The sequence below is a fragment of the Microcebus murinus genome, chromosome 7 (genome assembly GCF_040939455.1).
Source record: "Microcebus murinus isolate Inina chromosome 7, M.murinus_Inina_mat1.0, whole genome shotgun sequence".
NCBI classification, from domain to species: Eukaryota; Metazoa; Chordata; class Mammalia; order Primates; family Cheirogaleidae; genus Microcebus; species Microcebus murinus.
This window is the reverse complement of record NC_134110.1, coordinates 47,462,705-47,489,852: the sequence shown is the minus strand read 5'-3', so window position 1 is coordinate 47,489,852 and position 27,148 is coordinate 47,462,705. Positions and strand designations below refer to the sequence as shown.

General features: G+C 40.0%; 1 protein-coding gene across 2 annotated transcripts in view; it reads right to left on the bottom strand.

The window, feature by feature from the left end:
• Positions 1-2,832: 2,832 nt before the first annotated feature.
• EXT1 (exostosin glycosyltransferase 1) overlaps positions 2,833-27,148 on the bottom strand; it is a 283,562-nt gene continuing 259,246 nt past the window's right edge. The window contains exons 5-11 of one of the 2 annotated variants that reach the window (XM_012751111.2): positions 24,843-24,975; positions 22,299-22,417; positions 21,110-21,205; positions 16,135-16,224; positions 10,216-10,376; positions 7,572-7,743; positions 2,833-3,377 (exon numbers count right to left, since the gene is read on the bottom strand). In XM_012751111.2, coding sequence (XP_012606565.1) covers positions 3,192-3,377; positions 7,572-7,743; positions 10,216-10,376; positions 16,135-16,224; positions 21,110-21,205; positions 22,299-22,417; positions 24,843-24,975 — 957 coding nt within the window. In that variant the 3' untranslated portion in view covers positions 2,833-3,191. The remainder of the gene's footprint in view (positions 3,378-7,571; positions 7,744-10,215; positions 10,377-16,134; positions 16,225-21,109; positions 21,206-22,298; positions 22,418-24,842; positions 24,976-27,148) is intronic. The other variant, XM_076005061.1, reaches the window with a different exon arrangement.

The window sequence follows — 27,148 nt, the reverse complement described above, 5'->3', positions numbered from 1 at the left end:
TGAAAAACAAAAATCATTCCAAAAGGGAAATTGAAGGAAGCAACCAGAATTGATCCTTCTTTGAGCACCATTTGTAACAAGAAGAAATGAAACTGTAATGCACATAAGATTCCAGTTCTAAGATCTCCCTTTTATCTGAAGCATCCTATCTGGAAAGTGTGCTGATATGTCCAGGTAGGCCCACCCAGCTATGATATCTTCTGTGATATGATTGGCGATTATTTTATGGATTTTTCTTGTCTTAATTTCAGTCCATTTTGCTAGCTTCAACAAAGGTGCTATGTCTAATGCACATGTAAGCTTTGATATTTGTAAGTCTTTTCATGTACATACATAGCCAGCTTTAAGAAAATTATTTTTAAGTTCATGTGTCCTAATGTGGAGCTGGAAAAATGTATGTGTAGAAATCACAAGTGGCTGAGTCCTCTATGGAGTTCCTGCATGTAATCCATTATGTGGCTGGCACTGCACACTCTGCCCTTGGCTTCCTACCAACTCAGCACGTGTTGGCCCACTTAAGGACCCCTGGTTATCATTCAAGTTGGCTAGGAGATAACCGCTGACATCCTATCGAGATGGCTACAATTTGTCAACTTGCAATGCAATACAACTCTTTCTTAAGTGAATTAAATTTACATCTTACTTTCGGGCCTCACTGATTTGCTAAGCATTGTTCAATTCCCAGCTGTATACTCCAAAGGAGAATAAAACACGGCAGCTAGCATCCCGAAGAGATTTACTCAGAGAATGACATAAAATGAAACTATGGAGAGTTAAAGTGGATGAAAAGTGTGTCAGATCCTGTTCTTACTTACTCAGCGCCCTCCCCGCCCTATCTTTTTTCACACAACACTCATTGTTTGTGGAATATATGTGCCCTGTGATCTTGGTGACAAGGTAAATCTGGCATAGCAGGTGCCTGAATCTACACATGTGACTGAGTGGTACAATTAGGGATACCGCTTCACAAGGCAAGATGACAACATAAGTTTCAAGTTGGCTTGGGCATCGTTGAGCAAAATATTGCATTTATTTTCATGAAGGAGAAATATATAAGAATAATTTGCCAATCTTAAAAAAATCTATTTAAATACAAATTTGTAAAGGCTAAATGAATATGGATTAATTGCTACCCCTCCAACTTGCTAAGAACTGTAGCTTAAATGGCATGAAGCCTATTAGTCTGGGCATTTTATAGAAAGACACCCAAGTGCAAGTACCATGGACCTAAGAATTATTTTTCAAGTACATAAGAGATAATCACATCTCCTTAAGGGAAAATGTCACATGTTTGAGAGAGGACTAAGAATGGGTCAAATTGGATGAGAGAGGTATTTAGGGAGCTATTCTGAGTCACAAGGCTGCAGAGAGAAGCCACTGTAAGTGAACTCACTCTCTTTGCACCAAGGCCTCTGGACACATGGGCCCTGGGCCTTGCTTTTACGCTAGGTAGCCGGTTGAGTCACCTCTCTGGACCTCTGCGAACACTTTTACTGCCATTTACAGCGCCCTCCCTATCCTATCATTGCAAGTCCTCCTTCTCTCCCAGATGTCTACAAAGAAAGGATGAGCTAAAGTCCACTGGACTTATGGTTTCTACTGGCCTAAGCCAGCTCCTTGAAGTTATTAGAACATAATTCTGAGATGGACTTTTCTTCTAAAACAAAACTGAAAGTAAATTGAAAAAAAAAAAAAAGATAACCTGGAAACAAAAAAATACAAAATGTATGAGAGTTTAGGGGAGAAAAACTCTAAAGTGCTTATTAGTTATTCTGCATAAGTGGTAAAATCCAATGATGTCTTTCTCTTCCCTGTTCTCTCTTGCCTCTTCCAAGTGAAGAAAGCATTTAATATCAGAAGTTTTCATCTTTTATAACAGAGTTAAACGATATTTTTTTTCAGTTTGTTCTTCTAATTTCACAATAATCATAAGCTCAAGATAGCATTTGCAGGGATAGAAATGTTCTTTTTAACAAGAAGCACAACTAAACCTCTCTACAGATTTAAAAGTTAAAAGTAAATAAAACAGTATTCACATTTGTTTCTGATTATTTTGTTTGCCAAATTCTTGCTCAAAACGTTTGACCAAAAATGATATTAGGGTCCCAATGGTGAGGCACACCCTCAGTTACTTCACAGAAATCTTCTTGTTCAATGGTGTGAATTTATACATTATTACTTCTTTCTCAACAGGGAAGCTTCCAAAACTTGAGGTTTTCACAACGTTAAAGAGCTCATCTCATAAATAATCTGTTCTTCCCAATATACTCATTCTTCCCTGGCTTCTAAACCAAAGCCTTTAGCCAGTGCTAACCAGATTTATGTCAACGATTGAATCTATAATCTAGCCCACACCCCCTACAAGCATTGGGTTACTGTTGTAGGTCTATATTTCCATCTCACTAACATGCTGGTAGGTTATTTGGATGGTTTTTGTGCAAACTGAACATTTCTTAATTATACTAGTGTTTTCTTGGTACTAACTCCCCCCACCCCCTAAATGAAAAACGATTATCATACGTATCTATCTCAAACATAGAGTTTTCAGTTAGAACTGCCTACCCTGAAGTCATAATACTTTCTCTCATGCAGCGACATTTTAGAGATAAAAGTTCAAGTGGATTTGAAAATGCAAAGTGGAAAACAATTTGCACTGGCAAAGTTGAATCATGAACTTGTCTTAACTTATGCTCAGTTATTTCTTGACACTGGGCAGAGTGACCTATTGTGTTCTCCATGAAGTTCTGAGCATTTGTAACTGCAGGAAACCCTGCATGACCAAGGTCTGCGGGAAGAGGAGTAGCAGCTTTGAAATAGTCACAACCAACACAATTTTGATTAAAGAAAGAACTCTGGTTTTTAATAGTTTTGATCATTAAAAAAGTTTAAACCTGCATAGCAATCATTTCAAAAATAATTATTTAATGTTCCATAATTAAACTGTACACAACCTAGTCTTGGGACACAGAAGCCAGTGAGGTGAGTTTGGAGCAGTCCGGTGCAGTCCCCGGAGCCAGGAGTCGAGTTCTCATTGGCCTGCTTTTTTTTTTTTTTTTGTCATTCTGTTTATGTGAGTTTATTTGGATACTTGGCACGGTCTGGCTCTGCTGATGAGTGGATCTGCACTGGGAAGAGACAGCAGCTGGACCCCGGTCCTTTCTTGCTTCCCCTCCCCCACGCGGCCGGATTCCTCAAAGTCGCTCGATATCTCGGTATTTCTTCCTCAGAATAGAGACCTGGTCTTTAAAGAGGACGGGGTCGAGCCTCATCTGAGAGTGGATCAGCGGCATGTAGCCAAACCAGCTGGCAAACGTATTCATGCAGCTCTGTCGCTGGGCAAAGTGGTCAGGGTCAGCCCAGCGGGAAGCCCGAGAAGTCTAGGGAAAAACAGAGAGACAAGGAGGACGATGAGAGAAGTGGCAAGATGAGAGGGGGACATTGCAGAAAACGGAGTCAGGCAAATGGGCGAGCAAAGCAGTGGAGCCTGGGGTCTGGCCTGGCCAGCAAGCCTCTTCTTCCCCCTGTCTGGTGAAAATACAAGCACTGATCCCAGATTCAGCCTTGCCTGGCCTGAAGCTTTTCCCAAGGAATGCTTAAGCTCCTCAATGTTAAAAACATGTCAACACACAAAGATCCATGTTGACTAATTCCCTGAAATTACTTATTGATGGAACCTCAACTACTGTGGCCACTAAATATAAGACATCTCTTTGCATCTGGGACCGAATACTATGACTAACAATGTATTTATGGTTTCAAAGATAGTTTTCTAAATCCTTCTTGTTTACTTAGTTGATTTGGAGATATCAATAATCAACTTTCAGAAGTCCATATTTCTATCTACCCATCTTTCCTCCCATCTACTATCTCTCCACTTTTATAAAGGTCCCATGGAATCCTTTGTTTAAAAGCCACATGCATAATGGAAGAAGAACAAAATAGCACCTTTTGCACTTCATTCCAGGCTAGCGTCATGCAGCATCTAAAAATCTGTCTTCCCTTCTACAAACTTTCCCCTGAAATGACTCCATGAAGAATGAGAAGAGGGATTCAGTGGTAAATACAGCATGTTTCTGTAAGATTGACTATATACTAAAATCTCAAAATTCTGTTCTTCCCTTAACCCAAGAATTGTTGTATTTCCTCTCCACTAAAATGCCCAAAGATTACTTTTAAAAGGGCAATCAGTCCTGTAAAGAGTCATTGCCCACCCAGAATAAAAAGAAGATTAATTTTGGGTAAGTAGAAGAGATGGCTACCATCTTTTTAGTTCTCCGTGTTGCCTCTAAAGTTGGTCAAATATTTTTAGACCAAGTAATAAGACTGGCATTGATTTAAAGAAAGCCTTAAATGCCTTGAGTGTTGAAATTTAAATATTAATAGAGTGACTAAGCATATTGTCTTTAAATCTATGTTTTTATGACACAAGGAAAAGACGACCCGCCCAATTATGGGGGGGAACGAAAACTCATTTATGTCAATAGGTAACTCTTTCATGACATGCCTGTGCACGTGTATGTTCAACGTGTTTGTGTCCTCAGGCATTGTTTAAAAAATACTTTCATGGGAAGACACATTTTAGTGTGAGAATTACTCAGAGTCACTTTAAAACCACAAGTGTCAACATACTCGAAAATCACATTGAAGATAAATACAAATGTCAAGTTACCTCTGAGCAGCAATATAATAAACAGAACACCATGTGTAAAGTGTTTTCATGAAGCTCAGAAGCTCATTTGAACCTCACAACAATGAGGTGAAGAATATATCCAGGTAATAACATCCCCATTTCACAGATGAGGAAAGAGGTTCAAAGAAGTTAGAATTAATTGTTCAAGGTTAGAAAGGGGCAGAACTCAGGCTCCATTCCTTACCAGTTATGCTAGGATAACTGTACTTGGTAAATCAGAGAAAGATAGCAAATTAAGCTGCATGGTTGAGTTCATATAAGACTAGACAGTCCCAAAGGTACCTCATTTTGTTCCTAAATTGATATGGGTTTGTGGAAACTTTCTGATTGGCCCACTCACTCCCAGTGGGCTCCACATCAAGGCAAAAGTACTCACATATGCAAATAAAATACTGTTAAAAGCTTAAGCTCATTCTTGCTCACCAATTAAAAAAAGTTCAGTTGAATCATTCAAATATCTTTTTTGCCTCTAGATTTTAACATTTATTCTGGGTCAACCAACACGCATTAGAAAAGATGTCTTTCCTGTGTAATAAGAGCATAATCCCACAGCAAGACATCAACTTACTTTACTAGTCACACAAACATTCAATAAACTAATGTGTACAAATGGGAAGAAGGGACAAATATAGAACCTCGGCACACCTAGTTATACCCAAGGTTAAATTTAGGCTTGTCCTAAAAAATGCATAAAATTATAGATATATTTTGCATAAATGCATTAAATGCATAAAATAATAGAAATATTGGTTGGGTAGAATTAGGCAAATCTATGAAAAGGGCACAAAACCAATCCCCCCAAAATCGTGTTATTAGGGTTCAACCCTTAATGAGTATATAACCTCAGGGGAGCTGAAGAACTCTCTGAGCAAACAATATTATAGGAATATTATGTCATTAAGTGAGATAATATACAGTCATGTGCCACATAACAACATTTTGGTTAACGACGTATACAATGGTGGTCCCATAGGATTATACTGCTGTATTTTTACTGTACCTTGTCTATGTTAGGATAGGTTTATACACACACTTACCATTGTGTTATAGTTGCCTACAGTATTTAGTACAGTAACATGCTATACAGATTTGTAACCTAAGAACAACAGGCTATACCAGATAGCCCCAGGTGTGTAGGCTGTACCACCTAGGTTTGTGTAAGTACACTCTAGGATGTTCTCACACAACAACAAAATGACCTGATGATGCATTTCTCAGAACATATCCCCATCATTCAGTGTAAATAAAAATGTAAATGTATTTACATTTATTGAACAGCCTTTCAGCTTTAAATATTAAACATTCTTGCAAATTTTCTTGCCTGTTTTTTCAGTAATTAGAGGGAAATGGAATGTTCTACAAGACGCTTCACTCAGTAAGGACAGCTCTTTTGTCATAACCAATACCTAGAACAGTGCCTGACAACCTGTACATTCTCAGGAAATACTGAACGACTAAATTATTATGAACTTAAAATCTGATAAATTTTTTGCCCTTACTAAATTTAGTGAATGAAAAACCATCAGTTGTGTTAACATGAGGCCTAGCTCAGTTTTCCTTTCCAAAAGCTAGGTACATGGAAACTTCCAAACAATTGAAGTGATGTAACCATGTTAAAGCATGTTCATTCAGGTTGACTTCAATCCTGTTGAATGCTCCATGATTTAACTTGGGTAGATCTAACGGTCTTACTTAAGGTTTTTGGTTTCTTACATACAGCTCTTCCCAAGATGAATAAAGGTAGATGAACTTTAGTATATCTGGAAGGCCTGATACTAAGACCCTGAGGTATAGAACAAGCAGTGGAATGAACAGAGCCTAAGATTAAACTCCCTGTCTCTAACTTACTGGGAGACTTGTGGCAATATGCTTAAATTCTTTGGGTCTTAGCTTTCTTACTTTTAAAAGAGAAAGCTGGATTATACTTCTTTGAAACCATCTTTAGTACTAAAATTTTATGACTGATACAATTTTTACTTTACTTTTTATAAAAGCTTTCCTACATATTATCTCAACCCTGTAAGGCAGATTTCATCATTTCCACTTTAAAGATGAGCCAACTGAATTTCAGAAGGTAACCGATTTGCCTACAGCTTATGAATGTTATTTCTAGAACTGAAAATTGAGTATGATGACTCCTGGTATGTTACCATGCTGCATAGTCAACTTAAGGGCAACCACCAGAAGGCTCTGGTGGAGTATTGTTCGATAGTCATTAAATAATGTGCCTACAACAAATTTACATAAATTCTTTAACTCTGCTATAGACCAAATGTTTGTGTCTCCTCAAATTTATATTCTGAAACTTAATCCCCAATGTGATGATATTCGCAGGTGAGGCCTCTGGGAGGTGATCATGTCATGAGTCCTAAAGAATGGGATTAGTGCTCTTATACGAGGGACCCCAGAGTACTCTCTTGCCCTTCTTCCCACCATGTGAAAACACAACGATCAGAGGCTGTCTATGAATCAGGATGAGGGGCCTTGCCAGACACCAAACCTGCCTGTGCCTTGATCTTGGACTCCCCAGCCTCCAGAACTATGAAAAATTAAATGTCTGTTATTTAAGCCACCTTGTCTATGGTATTTTTGTTATAGCAGCCCGAAGGCACTAAGACAAACTCTGAAGACATGTCTTTCTTGTGTCACCTTATAGGTTATATGAGAGCTTTATATTCTTGGCATAAAGATATCCTTGACTGTGTCTGCCTAATTATCTGTGTGCCAACCACACACCCATTCAGAGCTTTTAGCTGTGGTTTATTTATGACATCTCCTCATAATGCTTCCAGGTGGAGTACCTAGAGAAACACAAGTCCTCACTACCTTGGGCTGAGGCACCAGTGAGTGAAGCAAGTCAAGAGAATTCTTTTACACTTACCTGTCCCATCATTGTCTCCTTATACTGCTTCTTCTGGGTCACTTTGATTGGAGGCAATTTTGTCACAGCAGACACCAGAAAATTCATGAGAATGTCCTCACAATTGGCCAATTGGTCCACCATGTTCTTCAGGCTGGCTGGCAGGTAATGGGAGTACAGGTAGTGATAATATCTGTAAAAACCAAAGATTGGTTTCACAGGGGGCCATCTTTACATGAAGACAAGTGGACTTCTTTGACACAAAACATACAGCCATTCTCTGAATCCCTAAACATGTTGTGAATGGTGGTGATGAGCATGATGATGATGACAGCTCTCACTTACATGGTACCTACTATATGCCAAAGTGTTCTAAGGTGTTTTACAAGAAATGCCTCATATAATCTTCATAAGGAACCTACAAGGTAGATCCTCATTTCACAGATGAGGAAATAAAGCACAGAGGTAAACACAGATGCAGATAATTGCTTGCCCAGTCTAACTTTAATATCAGACTGGTCAGTTAGAAAGAGAAATTGAATGCTTAGATGGCAAGAAAAGTTACTTACACATGATGTATATATATCACAAAGCTGCTTTACAATTTTAATTGTTGGCTTAATTAGAATTATATTCAATACTATCCCTTGACTCTGAGTCCAACAATATACTCTTCTATATTTGTGCCCCACAAGCCATATATATCTCAACTCAGAGTAAAATCTGAATTAATCTGGTGGTCAATCATTATAGAGAATCCACAATCAATTTGAATTATTTCTCAACCTACTATTTTTTTCCCATGTATTTATATACATATAGCAGCATATCATTATAGGAAAATCATTTGAATGAATCAGATGAACTTTCTAGATGTGAAATCTCAGCCTAAATTTATATGTCTTGGGCATTTCCAACACTCTCCCTGAGACTCTAAGATTCTCTATTCTTTACTAAAAAAGACTAAGGTAAGGTTGGTGTGTGTACTTTATTACACCAGGAGGGTGAACAGGGAGGGTGAGTAGGGAACATTAGCTAGCTATATTCACTAGCCTGGCAATCTTACTCTAGTCTCCTGATTTTAAAGACCAAATATAGGCCGGGCACAGTAGCTCACGCCTGTAATCCTAGCACTCTGGGAGGCTTAGGTGGGCAGATTGCTCGAGGTCAGGAGTTCGAAACAAGCCTGAGCAAGAGCGAGACCCCGTCTCTACTATAAATGGAAAGAAATTAATTGGCCAACTAATATATATATATATATATATATATATATGTATATATATATACACAAAAAATTAGCCGGGCATGGTGGCGCATGCCTGTAGTCCCAGCTACTCGGGAGGCTGAGCCAGCAGGATTGCTTGAGGCCAGGAGTTTGAGGTTGCTGTGAGTTAGGCTGATGCCACGGCACTTTAGCCTGGGCAACAAAGTGAGACTCTGTCGCAAAAAAAAAAAAAAAAAAAAAGACCAAATATATGCAAACAACTGCCAAATTTATATCTCCATTTTTGACCTTTTTCAACATGTGCTTTTGGGCATCTTAACATGCCCAAGACTGAGCTCCTGTATTTTCCCTAATATTTATTTCCATCTTTAGCTTTCCCCATTTCTGTTGATGGCTATTCTATCCTTCTAGTTCTTCACATCAAAAAACTCGAAGTCATCAAACTCTACATCCAAACTGTCAGGACATGATGCTGGAATATCTTCAAAATACACCCACAGTCCTATCACACTACTTTCCACCCCCATCGTTTGCTTCCTGATCCCAGGATCCATCATCTCTTGCCTAGATGATATCTATCACCTCCTGATAGATCTCCTTCAACCCTGGCTCCTTATCGCCTCTTCTCAACACAGCATCCAGGGTGGACGCCTAAAACATAAGCCTGATGTCTCTGTCTGTTCTGTTCAAACCCTTCCCTGGCTCCCCACATCCCTTAGAGGAAAAGTCACATCTTCCTGATGGACAACAAGGTCCTCGATCTGTGCTCCTAGACCTCTGTGATCTGCTCTCACCCACTCTACCCAGTCACACTTTCATCCTCAGGACATTCGTTCTAGCTGTTGCCTGTGCCAGAACACTCTTGCTGCAGACATGCTCTTGGCTAACTTCCTGTTCTCCCCTTTCCCTGCTCAAATCTCACCAGGTCAACGAGGATCCAGTGAGGATCACCCTGGCCACCCTGCAACCTGTCCCATCTCCTCCTTCGACACTCCTGATCTTTTACTCTTCTCTACTGTGTCTTTTTGCTGTACCATACACCTCCTTAACACAATATGCAATTACTATGTATGTTGTACCTCCCTCTGTTAGAGTATAAGACCTGCACTGGCAAGGAATTTTTCTGTTTTATTCAACGGTGAATTCCAAGCACCTAGAAGAGTGACTGTGGGCGCTCAATTAAGTATTGACTTTTGTTGTTGTTACTCTAAATATTCAGTTGCCTAATATGCCCTGAGTGTATCTTCACCCTTCAGACTAACTGAACATGTTACTCTACCATCATTTCTGGAAAAGCGATAATCCTAATGGTTTCACTGGTTTCAAAAAGACACGTGTTGCTGTTAGTAAGATTTGGCCTAAGTTCCTATTTACGTAGCAGCCAGAAACTAATACAAAGAGCTCCATGACGTCAGCAAGAGAGATGTCTGAATTCCTCACTTGTGGTAGATAGCAGCTCCGGTCAACACCATGGAGTAGTCGTTCGTCCACTTGGATGTGTACCCCCACCGCTCCTTAGAGTTATCCCAGAAGTGGCTGCGTGCAGGGTACCCCACGATCCTCTCGGGGAAGCTCTGCCACACCGTGAAGGCAAAATCCACCTGCATGCAGAACACAAGCCAAACAAGCAATCAGCAGTGTTAGCAAATGTCAACAAAACATTATCTTCCCCTTGCTAATTCATAACGCAAAACCCCGGGTCTGTGGCGAAACATTAATTCTATGTATTCATCAGCAAATTAAACTGACTGCTTGACATTTTGCCCCATAATTATGCACATTTTAATGTTTTCTGTTCGAGAAACTTCAGATTAGTGTGGAAATGAAAGGAAAAAAAATTGCTGATATGTTCTTTAGAAATCCAGTCTGTTCAAGCTAAAAAACAAGTCAAAAAGCAGTTGCTTCCCCCCAAAAAGTGCACGTGACTATTGATTCACAAGATGCACCAACACATCTGTTTTATCAACAAGAGCAGATTTCCTACGTATATTCAGAGAATGAATATACTGTACAGATCATAACTTGCATATATCAAAGCCAAAGTGACTAAAATAAAAGCATCCTCTGAAGAGCAAGAGAAATGACTTTTTCTTTTTTTAAGAAGCACAAGTACTAACAGGAATACAGAGCAGATATTATAAAGCAAAAATAATTCAGGCCTCTCAGGTATGAATATGCACAGTGCAAGGGAAATCTAGAATAAAGCATCCACGATGAAAATCACTAAGAATAAGTGGGGACAAGGCTAAGTCAAGCCGCAGCATTATTTTACAGGAAATGCAGCTAAATATCTTTCTAGTACTCACAATAACCCAAAGCAGGTACTTCTGAACCTGCTATGAGCTAGCATTTATAGCTAGCAGATAGTCTCTTTTTAAATGCGTAAGTTCACTTCTAACTTTCTAGGATCATTTGATGAATGATAAAGATAAACAGAAAATAAAAATAACAAAAAGTAGTAACAGCAAACAATTATATAATGCTCATACTCACGTAATGCTTATAATGTGACAGGCACAGTCACAGATGCTTATACATTTTAACTCATGCCATCCTCAGGATAACCCTGTGAGGTAGGTACTTTTATATTCTTCAATTTACAGAAAGGGAAACTAAGAAATATTAGGATTTTAGTAATCTGTGGGAGCTGATAAGTGGCAGAGAGCCAAGATGTGAACTCAGGCAATCTGGTTTCAAATTTGGTGTACACTGTATCATAACATCTCTTTTGGCTCTGTTGCTACGTGTTGAAAGCAATTTATCTCTAGTACAGGTTACAACCCACCCTGCAACCTTTGTCCTGTGTCTTCTTGATAAGAACTGCACAAGGGAATTTCATTTACTATGTAAATATTTTGAGTCCTGGCACCATGATGGCAGCTGGGGGCACTGAGGGATGCTGCTAAGTCCAGGCCCCACCCTCTGAGAGGTGCATAAGCAGATAACTGCTCATGGTAGCCAAGAGGTGAAAACAACCCAAATTCTATCAACTAATGAATACTTTGATATATTCATAGAATGAAATATTATTCAGCTATAAAAAGGAATAAAGTACCGATACATGCTATAACATGCATGAACTTCAAAAACATTATGCTAAGTGAAAGAAATCAGATACAAAAGGCCATATACCATATGATTCCATGTACATGAAATTTCCAGAATACACAAATCCAGAAAGAAAGACTGATGGTTGCTAAAGGCTGAGCATAGGCTAATTAAAAGTACCCTTAAAAGTGTTTTCTTAATGAAATTAAGGGTTTTTTTTAATGAAAATATTTTGGGAGAAAACTCCACAATACTGTGAATGTACTAAATGCCACTGAATTATACATTTAAAATGGTTAATTTTATGTTACATGAATTTTACCTCAATAAAATAAGAAGATGGAGCAAATAAGCCTAGATGAATATTTCTCAAGCTTTCTACCATACTCCAATACCATAAATTCAATTTCTTCTTTAATATTTTTCTTTAAATTTACTATTTTTCTTTTAAGTTAGCCTCATCCTAGGGAAAAAAGTCAGTGAAATCCTAGGTGTATTGCTGGCTATATTATTTTCTAACCAACAGTAAAATAAAAACATAATTGTTAAATGAAATATACTTTGCAATGAGCCATTTAATATTATCTTCTGTACACAAACCATCTCCTGGAAACACCGGGCTGGGTGACATTTAAAGATCCTTTTATCTCCAGATTCTTTAGGCTTCATTAGAAGTCACTATTTCTGTAAACAGCCATAAATTCAAATTTTTATGAAAATCCAATTTGGTACCTGTGCCAACTTGACTGCACCACCATGAGGTGCCCAGATTAAAGACTATTCCTAGGTGTTTCTGGATGAGATCAACATTTGAATGGGTGGGCCCAGTAAAGCTGACACCTTCCCCAACGTGGATGTGTCTCATCCAATCAGTTGAGGGTCTGAATAGAACAAAAAGTTGGAGGAACGAGGAACTCACTCCTTTTCTCTTCCTGCCTGCCTGCTGAGCTAGGACATGAGTCTCCTCCTAGCTTCTCCTGCATTTTAACTGGGATTTACACCATTGCCTCCCCTGCTTCTCGAGCCTCTGGAGACTTTGATTACAATTGCACCTTTGGCTTTCCTGTGTCTCCAGCTTGCAGATGGCAAACGTGGGACTTCTCAGTCTCCACTATCTTGTGTGCCAATTCCAACAGATCTCTCCATTTTCCTCTCTCTCTCTCCCCCCATTATATGCATATATACACTCACGCACATGTACATCCTATTGGTTCTGATTCTCTGGAAAACCCTAATACACTGCCCTATCTTAAGATAAGAAAGACTTGGGGGTGGGGGGAGGGAAGCGGGGTGGAGGAACATACACTGAGAAAGCTTGGCGGGGAGGAGGGCATCTCCAAGTTAAAAGACAGCAAGGGATGGGCAGCATTTGCCAGGAAACTGAAATTAGGTCATGATAACCTACACGTCGTCACTGGTGGTCAATACTAATGGTGCCAACTGATGCGACAGTATATTACGCAGCCTGTTGTCAAAGAATCCGCCTGGCTGTCAGCACTCTTTGTGGCTTCCCATTATTCTTCGAAAAGGAAACACACGCGCTGGCAACTACTACAGAACCCAATGGGGTGTTTTCATCACTTGAGTTCCTTGCTACCTCAGAGCTGTTTCAAGTCATTTCAAAGGAACTCAAAAGTAAATGCAGATAAAACTACGATTTCTTCTGATAGCTCCGCTTTCACGCAGATCATTAACACATCAAAGAAGGCAAAGGTCGGCTTATGGCCTTTTCTCTTAAAAACCAACATCTGTTTTCTTTTGAGGATTTGCAGCAATCCAGATAAATGTAAATAACTATAAACCAACTATAATACCCTTTATAGGATGCTGTTTAAAAATCTATCCTTAATGCCTCAGAGAGACATTTAAACAAGCCAAGATTCCTTAGAGAGGAGGATAAAAAAAAAAAAGCACCAACATCTATTCCCCTAAAAAAGAGAAAAGTGAAATCCTTGCCCACAACCATTTTAGGCAACACCACCTCTCCACTGATCAGGCAAAAGCAAACCAGACTGCCAGCCTCTTAAATTTACATATCATTTTCAACCCATGTTGACTTCTAATTACTTCACATACAACACATGTTCCTCCCAGCATGCACTGAGTGGTTGGAATTGCTATTCTTTGAAAAGAAATTCACCAGCATGAGGATGCATCACAGCAGCTGAAAGTTATTGCACCATGGGAGAGGGAAAAACAAACCCTAGAGTGAGACTAATTGCTTTGTGCCCGGGGGAGGATACAAGATGAATCAATACTTCAGGTTATAGGATAATGATTTATGTATATGCCGTAGTTGTCTTGACCATTTGTTGCGCCATGACGATGTGCTGCTTTTCCTGTGTTTGTCCTCCAACACCCACTGCCTACTCTTCTTGCCCTGCTCTGTGCCCTGGGATGATGGAGCCCTGTGGACTGTACCACTTGGTCTTCCTTGCTGGCTGGCGCTCTGGTTAGGTCAGGTCAATGGGTGTCACCAGTGAGAAAACGGAGGCGGGACAGAGACAAGTCAGTGTATCTCCTCCCTGTTCCCATTCTGCTTTGGCACCACAGTTCTGGCAGTAACCATGCCTTCCCTGATCACAGCACTTGAAAAAGATGGGCAGCATATGCTAGAAAGCTGAAATTGGGTCATGATAACACATCGTCAGTGGAGGTCAATCCTAATGGCCCAAACTGATGGGACGGTCTATCATGCAGCCTTCCTTTCCTCTGTGCCACCTCTCAGGGCCTTTGGAAGCACAGTTCCCTTTCCCCCCTCCTTCAGGCCTAGGGGAGGAGCTGCTTCCAGCCCCAGGTGCCTCACCACCTTTTGTGGGGCCCTTTAGCCCCACTCATACCTCCCTAAGTAATCCTAAGTCCCTTCATTTGAACCATCTGGTTTGAACTGTGTTTGCTGCCAGGACTCAGATGGATATAAGGCAGGAACTGTGTAACCAAAGCACTTGGCATGGAGACCAGAACAAAGAAATCTCTCAATAAATACTTGTTGAATGAATGTGCTCCTGGGATGCCAGCTTCCCTTGCAGGAAGCATCAGAAAAATGCAAGCTGGAGCGTCCCGTCCTCCGAATTCCATAGCTGTGTTTCCCTTTGAACGTTAAGCTTGCCTTCTGCCCAATGCCCCCTTCCCCTCCTGCTGCCGCGCACACGGCACAATTGCATGCCCACCTTTAATCCCCACACCGTGCATGCCCCAGCCATTCATTCAACAAGTATTTATAGAGCTTTGGCTGCATAGAAAGCATTGTATCAAGGTGAGACCTAGGACATTCTGTCCTGGGATTATTTAGTCTGCCCTTGGACATAACGTCTGCGCCACTCCATCCAGTGGCAACTGAAAGCGTATATGGAATTTCAGGAAAGAGACCCTGAGTTCACTAGCCTAGGTCAATGCCAAGTCCAGGCTCTGTGCGCAGCAGACCATTAGGACAAGACTGGCATCCAGGAAAGTGCTGGCTGGTAAGTGCCGTTGTTTAAATTGAAAGGAAAATGATTATGAACAAAAAGCAAAAAAGAAAGGGAGGGGGGAAAGGTATAAGTAGTTAAGTCTCCAGGCTTTTTAGCAGCTGCCATTAATAATGTATTTCCGATATACTCCATTTTTATATAGCTGTCTTTGGTTCCTTCTATGGTTTAAAGTAAGGTTTCACAGATCAATACTCATTCGAGTTGTAAAAATTGGTTTTCTACCATATCTATCTTTCCTCTTCTCTCTCTCCTCGTCACACATTCTTTGGGCAATCTTATTTTTGGCACAAATACCTGAACATCTGAACTAGCAGGGATCTCCATTTCAGCCTTAAAGTGCAACTGTGTGCTCTTGTGTGGGTGAAAGAAAATGAGCGCTTTAAACCAAGACAGAAAAGCTGCCTTTAGAACCCAGAATAGTGTTCCCTAACAGAAGCAATAGGATAATTGAGGAAGGATGGGATTGTTTGCTGCGGACAGCATGATTTCAAGATAGTGCTGAACAGGTTCACCGCCCCCTTGGTTCTGCACACCTTCCCACAGCTGTACTGTTCAAAAACAAAACAGGAGGGCAGGCCTGGGAGAGGAGAGGTGAGGCACAGGCATGCAAATGAGAAGCCAATTAGCAGAGACAACAAAGGGGAGAGTGCCCTCCTCAGGGTGCCAGGTGGTGGCAAGGTGCTAACAGCAATTGGGTTGATTAAAACCAGCTCTACAGGAAGTTTTGAGAAATGTTTTGGAATTCTGCTGAGGCAAAGGCAAGAGAACTGCTGGCACCTCAGGATTGAGGCAACGGCCCCAAGGGACCACCCTCCTGCCCCCGCCAGGCGTGGGTTCTTACCTCCGTGGTGGAAAGCACAGTGTCCTCGTCAAGGCTGAGCACGGCATCTGTGATGATGTTGTCATAGGGCAGAAAACGGCTGCTCATAACCTGGACCGTACGTGGAAAGCAGGCAGGAGGGAGGAGATGGGGGAAAAAGATTGGGACCTTTAGAGTCTTGTTTTCAGGAAAATTCCCCATCCTTATCTGCATAGAGAATATCCCCCCCCCAATCATGTAACCCCTCAACACGGAAAGACTTTCATCTCCCATAGATGCAGATTTATTTGTTCAACAATTATTGGGCACCCACTGTGTACCAGGCACTCTCGTGGTCAAAGGGGGTATTAAGAGAGATAAAATATATTCCCAGTCTTTGAGGAGTTCATAGTGTGTAGAGGAGACAAAGATGCAGACAACCAGTCTTGGCTTGATACAAAACAATGCCAGGAGCCCAGAGGATGGAAGAGCCAACTGCTTGGAAGAGCAGATGAAGGTCTCACAGAAGCAGTGACATTTAAGCAGGACCTTGATGGGTAGGAATACACAAGGTATAGATAGAAATGGGGCATTAAAGACAGAAAACTTGGTAGGTGCAAAAAAGCCACAGAAGAGAGAACAGGAAAATGTGGATGGATGGAGCAGTGATTCCAAGTGTGGGACACACACCAATGGAAGGCCAGACAAACATTTAAAAATTTGAATATATATTTCTTTTAGCACAGATTGGAAAAAAATATATACACATACGAGGGCTTTCTGGAAAGTGTCCAGCCACGTAAGTATTTTTGTTATATTAACAATGGCTGGACACTTTCCGGACAGCCCTTGTATACTAGGAGCTATAGCAATCAAAGGTCATAATAAAATTACTTATAAAATAACTTCATTAAAATGAAAAGTAAGCTGATTTAAAGAAAAATATTAAATACCAGCACATGAGGTCCATGGATTTAGAAAAACTGTGAAGGTGGTGTATGAATAAAGTTTGGGCAATGCCAGGATAAGGCATGGTGAGCTGTGTGTGTGTGTGTGTGTGTGTGTGTGTGTGTGTGTATTGGAGTTGGAGGAATTTTAAGGATGAGGGAAATAGCTGGAATAATTGAGGCCAGAGAGGTTACCCTGTGATAGTCACAGCTTAAATCTTTGTGTTGGATGTGCCATAGAATAACCCTAAGAATGCTGATATTATAAGAATAACTAACATTTTTTGAACATTTACTATAAGCCAGGAAATGTTCCAAATCCTTTCTTTATGTCCCTAATCTCATTTCATCTTTATATTAACAACCCTATTTTATAGGAGAGGAAACTGAGGCACAGAACGTTTAAGTATCATGCCCAAGATGGACCCGGTATTTCACCCCAGATGGTATGACTGTATAGAGTGCCTCAGCCATTGGGCTACACCTGTCTCAGTTGGAAAGGACCTCAAAAGTGAATTTAGGAATCACATATTCACTGCCTTTCTCTGGAAGTCGTGTTAACAGCTATGATATCCTCTCTGAATTCACACTTGGATACCCAAGAAAGACACATTTGCCATCAACTTTGAAGGCACAAAGACCAGGGAATGAAGCAGGTGAACACTGGAGACAAAGGGAAAGGGGGAAAGGAGACAGCTACCCAGGGGCCAAAGGCACACCCTCCCCAGATCTGAGCATCCAAAGCAGCCCCGGCTACGTTCACACGCAGAAGCCGGCTGGCGCTCAGGACCTCCCCTCGCACGCGGTTTACATGCCGGCGAAGCTACTGCAGAGCGTAGGGCGCTAAAGAGTGGAAAATGCCTACTCCGACTCATCTCGCACAGCTCAAGGGGTATTTCTACAGCATAAATGGCTTCAGGGACTGCTCCTACACATCTGTCAAAGGGGTCAGGGTTTTTTCTCTTCTTCTTTCTCAGGCTAAAACACAAGCAATCAGCAATCACACACACATAGCTCTCAGAAATCTCAGCCTGCAGCAATTCTCCTGATGCTGTTTACATGTCCACCGACCAACGCAGAACCCATTAGCTGCCAGCTTAGCAATGCCCTGACCTTTCCCTTGTTAAGCCTACAGGGGGAAAACTGCAAAGACAAGGCCTATAAATTCAAAACAGAATTTTGCAGTTAAAGCAGCAAACACATCAATTTTCAACTCAAGGAGAGACGTGGAGATTTTTAAATGGAGAATGAGGAGGACATAGGGTTTCTTCCCCATCATCCTCCCAAGCACAGGTTTTAAAAAGTTCAGGTTCCTTTTTTCTGAACCTGCTTCCTCAACAGAGGTAAAACACCCATAAGCCAGCCACTTTCAAATTCTAGTGTAGAAACTAGAGGTTTTCTTTCCAATACCTTGCCTCAGCTACCTTCTTGAATGGATTAGCATGAGAAGAACCAAAGTACTTATGAACTCAATCCTGAGTGAACTGGGTTTTTCCTTGTTAGTTCGTTTAAGAGATATTTAGCTTCCATGTGAGAGCCCAGCTCCTTCCAGAATTAATAAACATGTTTAAGAAATAACCAAGACTCAAGAAGTTACCTGTCTACAGGAGTGGGGAGATATAAAATGTACACAAATAATTATAATAATAATAATAGTTAATATTTATTGAGCAGGGCATTTATATGTATAGTATCATATAATTTGATCCTTTCTGCTCCCTTGTTAGTTAGAGATTATGACTGTGTCCATTTACTGAAGGTGGAGTCGAGGCACAGAGATTAAGTAACTTGCCTTAGGTCACACAAAAGTGAGTCTGACTCTACAGCCCATGAGACAAACCATAGCATTACAATGCCTCACAGAGGGTGGGCGAGAGTCATTGCACCCTTGGGATACGTATGATAGGCACAGGGTTAAGCACCTGATATGCAATATATCACTTAATCCTCAAAATGGGCCGATGTTTTAGCCCAGATTTCCTAGAACACTGAGTCTGAAGCAAGACTTAAGTGTAAATGCTTCACTAGGAGGCACAATCCCAGGGCTGTGAGAGTTAAGAAAAAGAAACAAGAACCACATGGCTGCTGGCAGCAGTGGCCAAGGCAGAGGGAGGCAAGGACTGAACAAACTGCCAGGAACCTGGGTATAGATATGGCTGCAGAAATCTCAGACATCGTATAAGAGATATCTGATCTGATAGTGCCCACGAGAAAGGTACTATTATTATCACCACTATTTTATAAATAAGGAAACTGGGAGTTTCTTTTCACTGAGAGTGAAAATATAAAAACAATCGATGAGTCAGAGCATGAAAATGCAATAATACCCACAGATGCCAGAATGGCCCTCAGTCAGTCAGACTGGATCCTGTCTGAATATCCTGACATATCCAAAGAAAGAGACATTATCTACCGGAAGGAGATCTGGTCTCCCTGACCCGTGAAAGCATGAAAAAAAAGCTCAAAGTTAACAGCATGCATCTGAGCACTGTTCAGGGCTTCAGGCATTGGAACTGGAACAGTGCCATCCCTGTGACAGGCTATTCCACTAGGGAGATGGACATAGGGGTTGTGGGTAGGAGATTTGTGTGTGTTAGTCCCTTTCATTAATCCATGCCTGTGGTGAGATGCATTCACAAGGGAGGCATGTGATTATGCCAACATTCACCTTTTTTCATTAAGTGCTTACCAAATAGCTCTCTAATAAATAGGTTGCTTGACTCTAGACCGTGAGTACCATAGCTATATTTGTTATATTCCCTACTGTGTTCCAAGCCTGTTAGAAAATGGTGAGCACACAGTAGGCACTTGTAATTGGGAACTGAATGGGTAATGCATGATCATCTTGTCCATGTGACAATTACAATTCTCATTGCATTATTTCGAACCATATGAAATTGCCACTTCTGGTGAGCTAAATGATGATTTCAAATGGTTCACCCTATTAAATTGATGTTTTGTCATTGTGGCTCAAAGGTGTTTTACTCAGTGTGAGCCAGTCTCTCATGACCTGACCCCTTGGGGACTAACAAGGGAAGTCTTTTAGATGATATTGCTTTGCCAATCTCAATTTAATTTAGTAGCAACTACTTCCTTCACGATGGGTAAGATCTATAAGAAAGCAACAAGCAGAAGGCAGAGAAAAAAGAGCTGACCTCTGGCTGCAACAGCAGAAGAAATTTCAAGGAGGAGGTAACATGTGAACAGGAGCCTATAGGATACAGGGGGATGTTGACCACCAGAGATGAAGAGTTAATGAGAATGGTCAAAACTTGTAGCAAATGGCAAAGACAAAAATTAGAAGTAGGAAGAGACATAGCACAATTCAGATAACTGTAAATGATCAAATTTTGTAGGGGACAGGGTCTGTAGGGGAAAGCAATGAGAGAGAAGACTAGAAGGCTGGCTAGAGCCACATTATATATGGTGTCAAATGTCAACTTGAGGCATTAGCAAATGGAGTCCCTGAAGGGCCAGGAGGTGATCAGAAAGATTGTTCAGTTCTAGGCAAAGTGAACTGGAGAACAGAAGCAGGGCCAGCTAGGTAGCACTTGTGACAACGTTTGGAGGGAGACACCAAAACAAAATCAAGCAGAAAACATCTTTTTTAAGATAACTGTGAGGAAGAACCACTATTCTGAAAATCACAATTCATTTGGATTAATCAGCTAAGCAAACCTCACGCATTACCACCACTGTCAGCTTATCCTCATCCTTGTCATTTATGGAAAGGTAACTATTGCCAGGCTCTGAATTCATTGAACCCTAATAGCAACCCTACCAGGTATGTATTATTATTTCCATTTTGTAGATAAGGAAACTGAGGCTCAGAGAGGATAAGTATGCACACAAAGTTGCAAAGCTATGAAAGAGTTAGTACTAAGACCCAGGTTCCCCTGATTTGAAAGCCTATGGCTGTCAATGCAGAGAACATTCTGAGACAAGTGCAGTTTCAGAAAAAAAATAATCCAGGGATGGGGGAAAGACATGGACAGCCAACACCGAAGGTGCCCCATGGAGACATGAAGATTCCACGGCAGTTCCACATTTAGGTCTCCTTCCAATCCTACCTTGCTTTCTCCTTCAATGACGATGACAGGCACAGCAGTGGCGGGCCAGCGGTGTTTGGCTGGTAGGGGTTTGTCACAATTCCATAGAACTATGATCTGAAATGGACGGAGACCGTCAGATGGTTGGGTTAGGTTGTATTTATGTAGGCCCCCAACCCAAAGCCTCTTCTTATAGACAGAGAAAGAGGAGCTGGAGATCTCAGCAAGACAGAATGGCAGACATCAAAACTGAATTTTAAAGTGAGTCCACTCCCACACAACCTTCAGAACCTTATCACTTCAACAAGCAGAGAGAGAGGACAGGAAGAATAACCTAAAAAAACTGTCCACGGGAGAGGGGAAAGCTGCAGGGAAAAGAAGTAATTATAGGGTTGCTGGACCTGAATAAAGTGGCTGCCTAAATTCTGATAGCTTATGATGGTGAGTGAGATAACAACTTGGATCAAATTAAATAAAAATGTATACAGAACATCTGAACATCTGCTATGAACTTGCGCAACGTGGGAGAAATAAAGGAATTCAAGATAGAACTAGGATGAGCTCATGTTTTGCATTCTCTAGAATGGCTGCTGATTTTATATGACTTTATAATTTCCAATAAAGGCATTTAGTTTAAAAACGCACACTTTCATGATTTAATTCTTTCCTCGTCTGTAAACCTTCTTGGATTCACTCATTCACAAATCAGAAAAACCACCCTTGGAGTATGGGAGTGATACTGATTTGGAAAATATTGTTATCATAGATATAATCTTCTGCTCCCAGTTTTATAATTAGTCATGGTTGCTGTGACATAAACGTTGACACCTTCCTGACACCAACAAGTCTGTTTCTTCTACTGACACTTAGTTTCCTGGGTCCTTCCCTAGGGGCCTTTCTGATGTCACTTCATCATTTTTGACATTTAAAAACAAAAGCGTGCACTTATATATTCTTTAGAGAATGTGGTGGTGTAGATGTATATATATATTTTGATCTTACACCAGTGCAAAGCTTCTCTCTGTAACCCACCCCTTCCCTGTGCCAGATTTCACTTCCAAGAACTTCTAGGTGGACGGAAAGGGCATAACAAGGCATGACAAATGAAAGGGGAGTAGAGGGGAGTGAGGGTGTAGCAGGTAAGGAGCCAGGAGTCTCTGGCCCACTGAGCTAGAGCAGACAGGGGCTGCTTTGTCAACCTCCCACTCACCTGGGCACAGTACTGGGACTTGGCTGCCGCCACGAGAAGCTTCAACACTGGCTGGGACTGAGAGACCAGGGGGGTCACCGCATGGATGACTGCAGTGAATTTGGAGGGGGGCTTTAAACCTGAAATTAAGAGGAGAGAGGAGCTTAATGAAGCACTAGAAAACGAGACGTAGAAAATGATTTCTCCTTGCTCCACTGCTCATCCTAGAGCTAATGTTCCCTCCCAGCATGTTTTCCCCTCACTTCTTATGTCCTGACAGTACAAAAACAAGGTGAAAAGCTGCTAGTTAACTACTGCCTGAGTTAACAGACCTCCAGATTAATGTCCACTTCCAGATTCTTCCTTTGACATCCTTTGCCTCCCTCAGTGGTGTTTCTGTACCCAGTGTCTAAATACACACACACACACACACACACACACACACACACACACACACACACACACACACACGCCTCGCTTACCACTCTCAAGAAAGGTTCTACTCCAGTCACTTTTGTTTTTGCATGGATTGAACTAAATGTGATACCTTTCCCAGGGTATTTGCATGCATCTTATTCTTAATTATGTAATGAAAGGGTTTTGCCTAAGTATTTCAAATAATAACTAGTTAGTGGGAAAGGTTAAAAGAACACTAAGGTCTGACTGTCTAGGTTTGAATCATGATTCTGCCAGAGTGGTGGTGGGACCTTAGAAAGATTACTTAACTCTGTTTCCATACTGTGAAACGGGCCTCATAATAACAGTAGCAAACTTATGCAGCCATTGTGAGAATTGCATTACATAAGTTAATGATACAAAGCACTTAGAGTAGGACTCAGCAGATAGTAAGTACTCAGTAAGCATTAGCTGCTGTCATCATCACCATCCTCACCACCACCACCACTCTGGTCATCGTCATTACTATTTTGGAGAGGAAGCCCCCATACTCCGTGAATCTCTTCTTTGCATAGCAGTGACATGGCTGAGAGAAAAAGTATGTGATGCAGACTTCTGCCAATTGAGAGCTCTGAAGCCCTAGGTGGAAAAGGATCATAAATATGCAAAACAACAATTGCCACCAAAGAGAGAGAAGTGAGATGGCTTCCCCCAAAGAGTTTTCTCACAAAACTCACTAAGAAATTAGACATGTTAAGAGCCTTTTAAAAATTCATTAGTTTAGACCTACTAATTTAGCACATTAATAGTTTAAATGTGAATGAGAGAGTGCAGGGACATGCAAGTTAAGCCTTGGTATTGAAGGGATAAAGGTTAAAATCAGACTATGTATATTAAAGGATTATACAAATGTTTTATAGAGAAAATTATATCATCCAGTAGCATTTTAATTGTATGTTAGAAAGAAGTCAACCTTCCCAACATCTAGATACACATTCGAAGTTTTGTCAGGTAAGAATAACCACGATTGAGGGACTGCCTTTTTAACAGTAAGGACAAGTCACTGCTTTTAGATTTTCCTCTAACGGTTCAAGAAGCATCATTTACACACCTCTAATGTGCTTACTCCAAGTGGAGATCTCAGTGCTCTAAAATATATAGAAACTCATATCAACTACAGCCTTAATCTGATAATTACTAAATTCTGAATATGTTACCCAATGTGAACCATTCGCTGAATTAGATATGGTCTCCATAACATGTTTGGTTTGGATTACAAGGCTCTTTGTCACTGGGATTGATGTTTTAGGCCATGAATTTCTTTAGGTTTCATCTTATCCGTCTCAAGTTAATATATACCATTTAAAAAAGGAGGAGATTGTTATGGAGAACAAGAGCATTTTGGTAGAAAATCTTGAGTCTTTTTGCCACATCAACTTGAAAGAAAGATGCTTTACTATCCCAGGGTTTCTCAAGTTTGGAACTGTAAATGAGGAGAAATGTCTAAGATGTTACTAACATGAGGACAACTGGGGCTTAGGGCAGTAACAGTAGCCCTTTGTTGAGCGCCATCACTCTGCCATTTCCTTTTCCCTGTTGTGATTAGACTAAAAACTGCTTGAGAGCAGAGACTGTATCTTATTTGACTTTTTATTTTTAGCACATATTAGTATAGCAGGTGAGAGGAGCATAATAAATGTTGAAAGAATAAATACATCTGCCCTTGTCATATATTCTTAGTTATTTTTCCTTTCCCTTTATTCAGTTTTTCTTTGGTATAGGATAGAGATGTTGGGATAGTGGGAAAAAAATTAGGGAGAACCCTTCTAGCTTCATCTTATATATGATGAGAGTTAAAATTATAGCTAACCCATTGCCATGTTCAAAATGATCCATAATTTGGGAAGCCTATTTCTCAAAAAGAAATAACTCTACTAAATATAAAGTGTAGCTGCTCAGATAAAAAAAAAAAATTTTTTTTTTTCATTTTGCAACGCTCTGCTGGATTTATAATTCTTGACCTGACATGTCATTATAACAGGGCTCTAGAAAGCAATCTCCAATGTAGCCTGTTAGACCCTATCACAAAATCGAAGAATCAAAGAGCTTTAGTTCTGTACAACATCTTAGGAGTAAATGAGGGCAGCTCCCTGGAAGGAATTCACTTACCTAAATTAGCATAGTAGTAAGGAAAATCTCCCAGATAAGATGAATACTGTGGTAGTACGAACAATCCTCCAGGATGTTTGTTCCATATTAAACTGTTACGTGATATGTGCTTGAATATTCTGTCCTGAATAATCTAGAAAACAAAACCATAGCACGTGGTGAGGACTGAGGATAAGAGTCATGCTCCAGCCAAATCTGAAGGATGATGGTACTCAGAGTAGTGACTCTACCCCACCCTCATTCTCCAGGTAAAAATGTAAGCAAGACAGAGAGAGTGATGGAACAATGAAAAAAAGTAGGGGAAAGGAAGGAATTATGGCCAAATTTCCTGAGTAAACATGCTGTCTTATCTTTCTATAATAATGAGTCCATGTTCATTTCAAAATAAACTATGAAGAAGAGTTAGTCTTTCCTTGATGGTTAAGCATCTAGCAGTACTTCCAGAATTATATCAGAGGATCTGTCAATGTAGACCATGCAGAGACTGAACTGAAAGCATATTGAAGACATGACACTTTGAGAAGCTGTGGAGGTTTGGGTCTGTTCCTTTGATTCAGGAGGTAGATTTATTTGTTTGTCTTATTTCATTTTCCTTTCAAAGTCAACTGTAGAACTTTGGGTACTTGTTACTGAAGTTTTTCTGTATTTCATCTCATAAAGTAGTGAGTTAACAATTGCTGAAAACATCCTCCATTAGCAGGATAAGAACCTTGGCATATGAAGACTAATAATAGCCAAGCTAGTTCATTAGTTTCTTTGGACTTTGGGACCTTGCAGATCATTAAATTCTACATTTAGAGTCAAACATTCATCCTGAATCATTTGTCAGTTGAATGTGATTAGTCCACTTTATAGCTTTCTCTCTGTGACTTTCAAACTCTTGTAATTATACCATCCACTCATTAAGATATGATTTGGCAAATAATTAACTCAATACAGAATTTTATGTTTTCATCATTTTCTTTTGTATTTTAAAAAAAGAAAAATCCTGCCATAAGTCTTGAGAGATTTAAGACCTAAATCACCATTTCCAGGTCCACATTTAAAGCAATGTGATTTTAAGCACAGACCATTTTAAATGGAGTTTTATTATTTGCTAAGGTTATTAACACTCTCATCTCATCCCACATGGTGAATAGGTAAGTAATAAAGTGGGCTACATTTATCGTAGAAAATCTTAGCATGTTTATTTTCCTAATGAGAGAGAAGGAAAGAAGCAAAGAAGAAATTTAGAAGTTCTAAACTCAAATAACTTAGTTCAATGATTTCTACATTTTATCTTTCACCCAGATCAAATTTGCCAATTTTATATAGCTGGGTAAAGATTTCAAATTTAGTGGAAATTTCAGGAACCTAGCTAAAATATTGATATTTACTGTTTGTAGTACAACAGGGATGTGTTAAATGCTATTGTCTAGGTATTAATTGTAAGAAAATTGTCATGGTTGTGAAGGGGTTTCCCAAGGCTAGCAATTTTACTTTGTACAACATTTAATCTAGTTTTTTATTATTTGTACTTTCCAAACCTCCTGTCTATTTCCCTTTATAGTTTTTCATTTAGATCTTCCCTTTTTTTGCTTTCCAAATTTATGTACCTTTCAGCATGTGGTCACTTAAATAAGTTTGGATATCAAGACACAGCATAAATTGACAATAGACAGCATTGTAAATCCAACCTACAGACAAGTGACATGAAATTCAGAGCTGTCATAAAGTGGGCCATCATTCACGTTGAGTCCTGCATGGTATGCTTGTCATTATCATAGACTATCTTTTTGGTTCAGTATCACAACATTGTTATCTTTTAAAATTCAAGGCTATGATAAATAAGATATAGCAGTACTCTTCTGAAACACCAATAAGCATTTTATACTGTCTTCAAACAGATCTTGATAGAAAGATATCAGTACAGGCATGAGAGCAATCTCAAATGTTGAACTTAACCTGGGTCAAACAACTTGCCACCTTTGTGTATTACTTTTGTCATTTGTAATAAAGCAATAAACATCACATTAATTATAATACCCTCTCAGGACTTAAGAATAGCTGCCTAAACTTTTATACTTTTTATTTTTGCCTTTAACAAAATCTCATTCCTGTGTTCATTTTCTAAGCATTGGTTTTTCCACTTTTACATAGGTATAATATCTTAGATATTTTTCTATATTATTTATGGTATCCATGGTTTACTTGTCCGAAATGACCAACAATAGGGCAATTTTTCCATGCAAAGCAATGAACGTATTTAGGAATACAGTTTTTCCACATTTAGGATAAATTCCTTAGGACTTTGTCAAAGGGTAGGA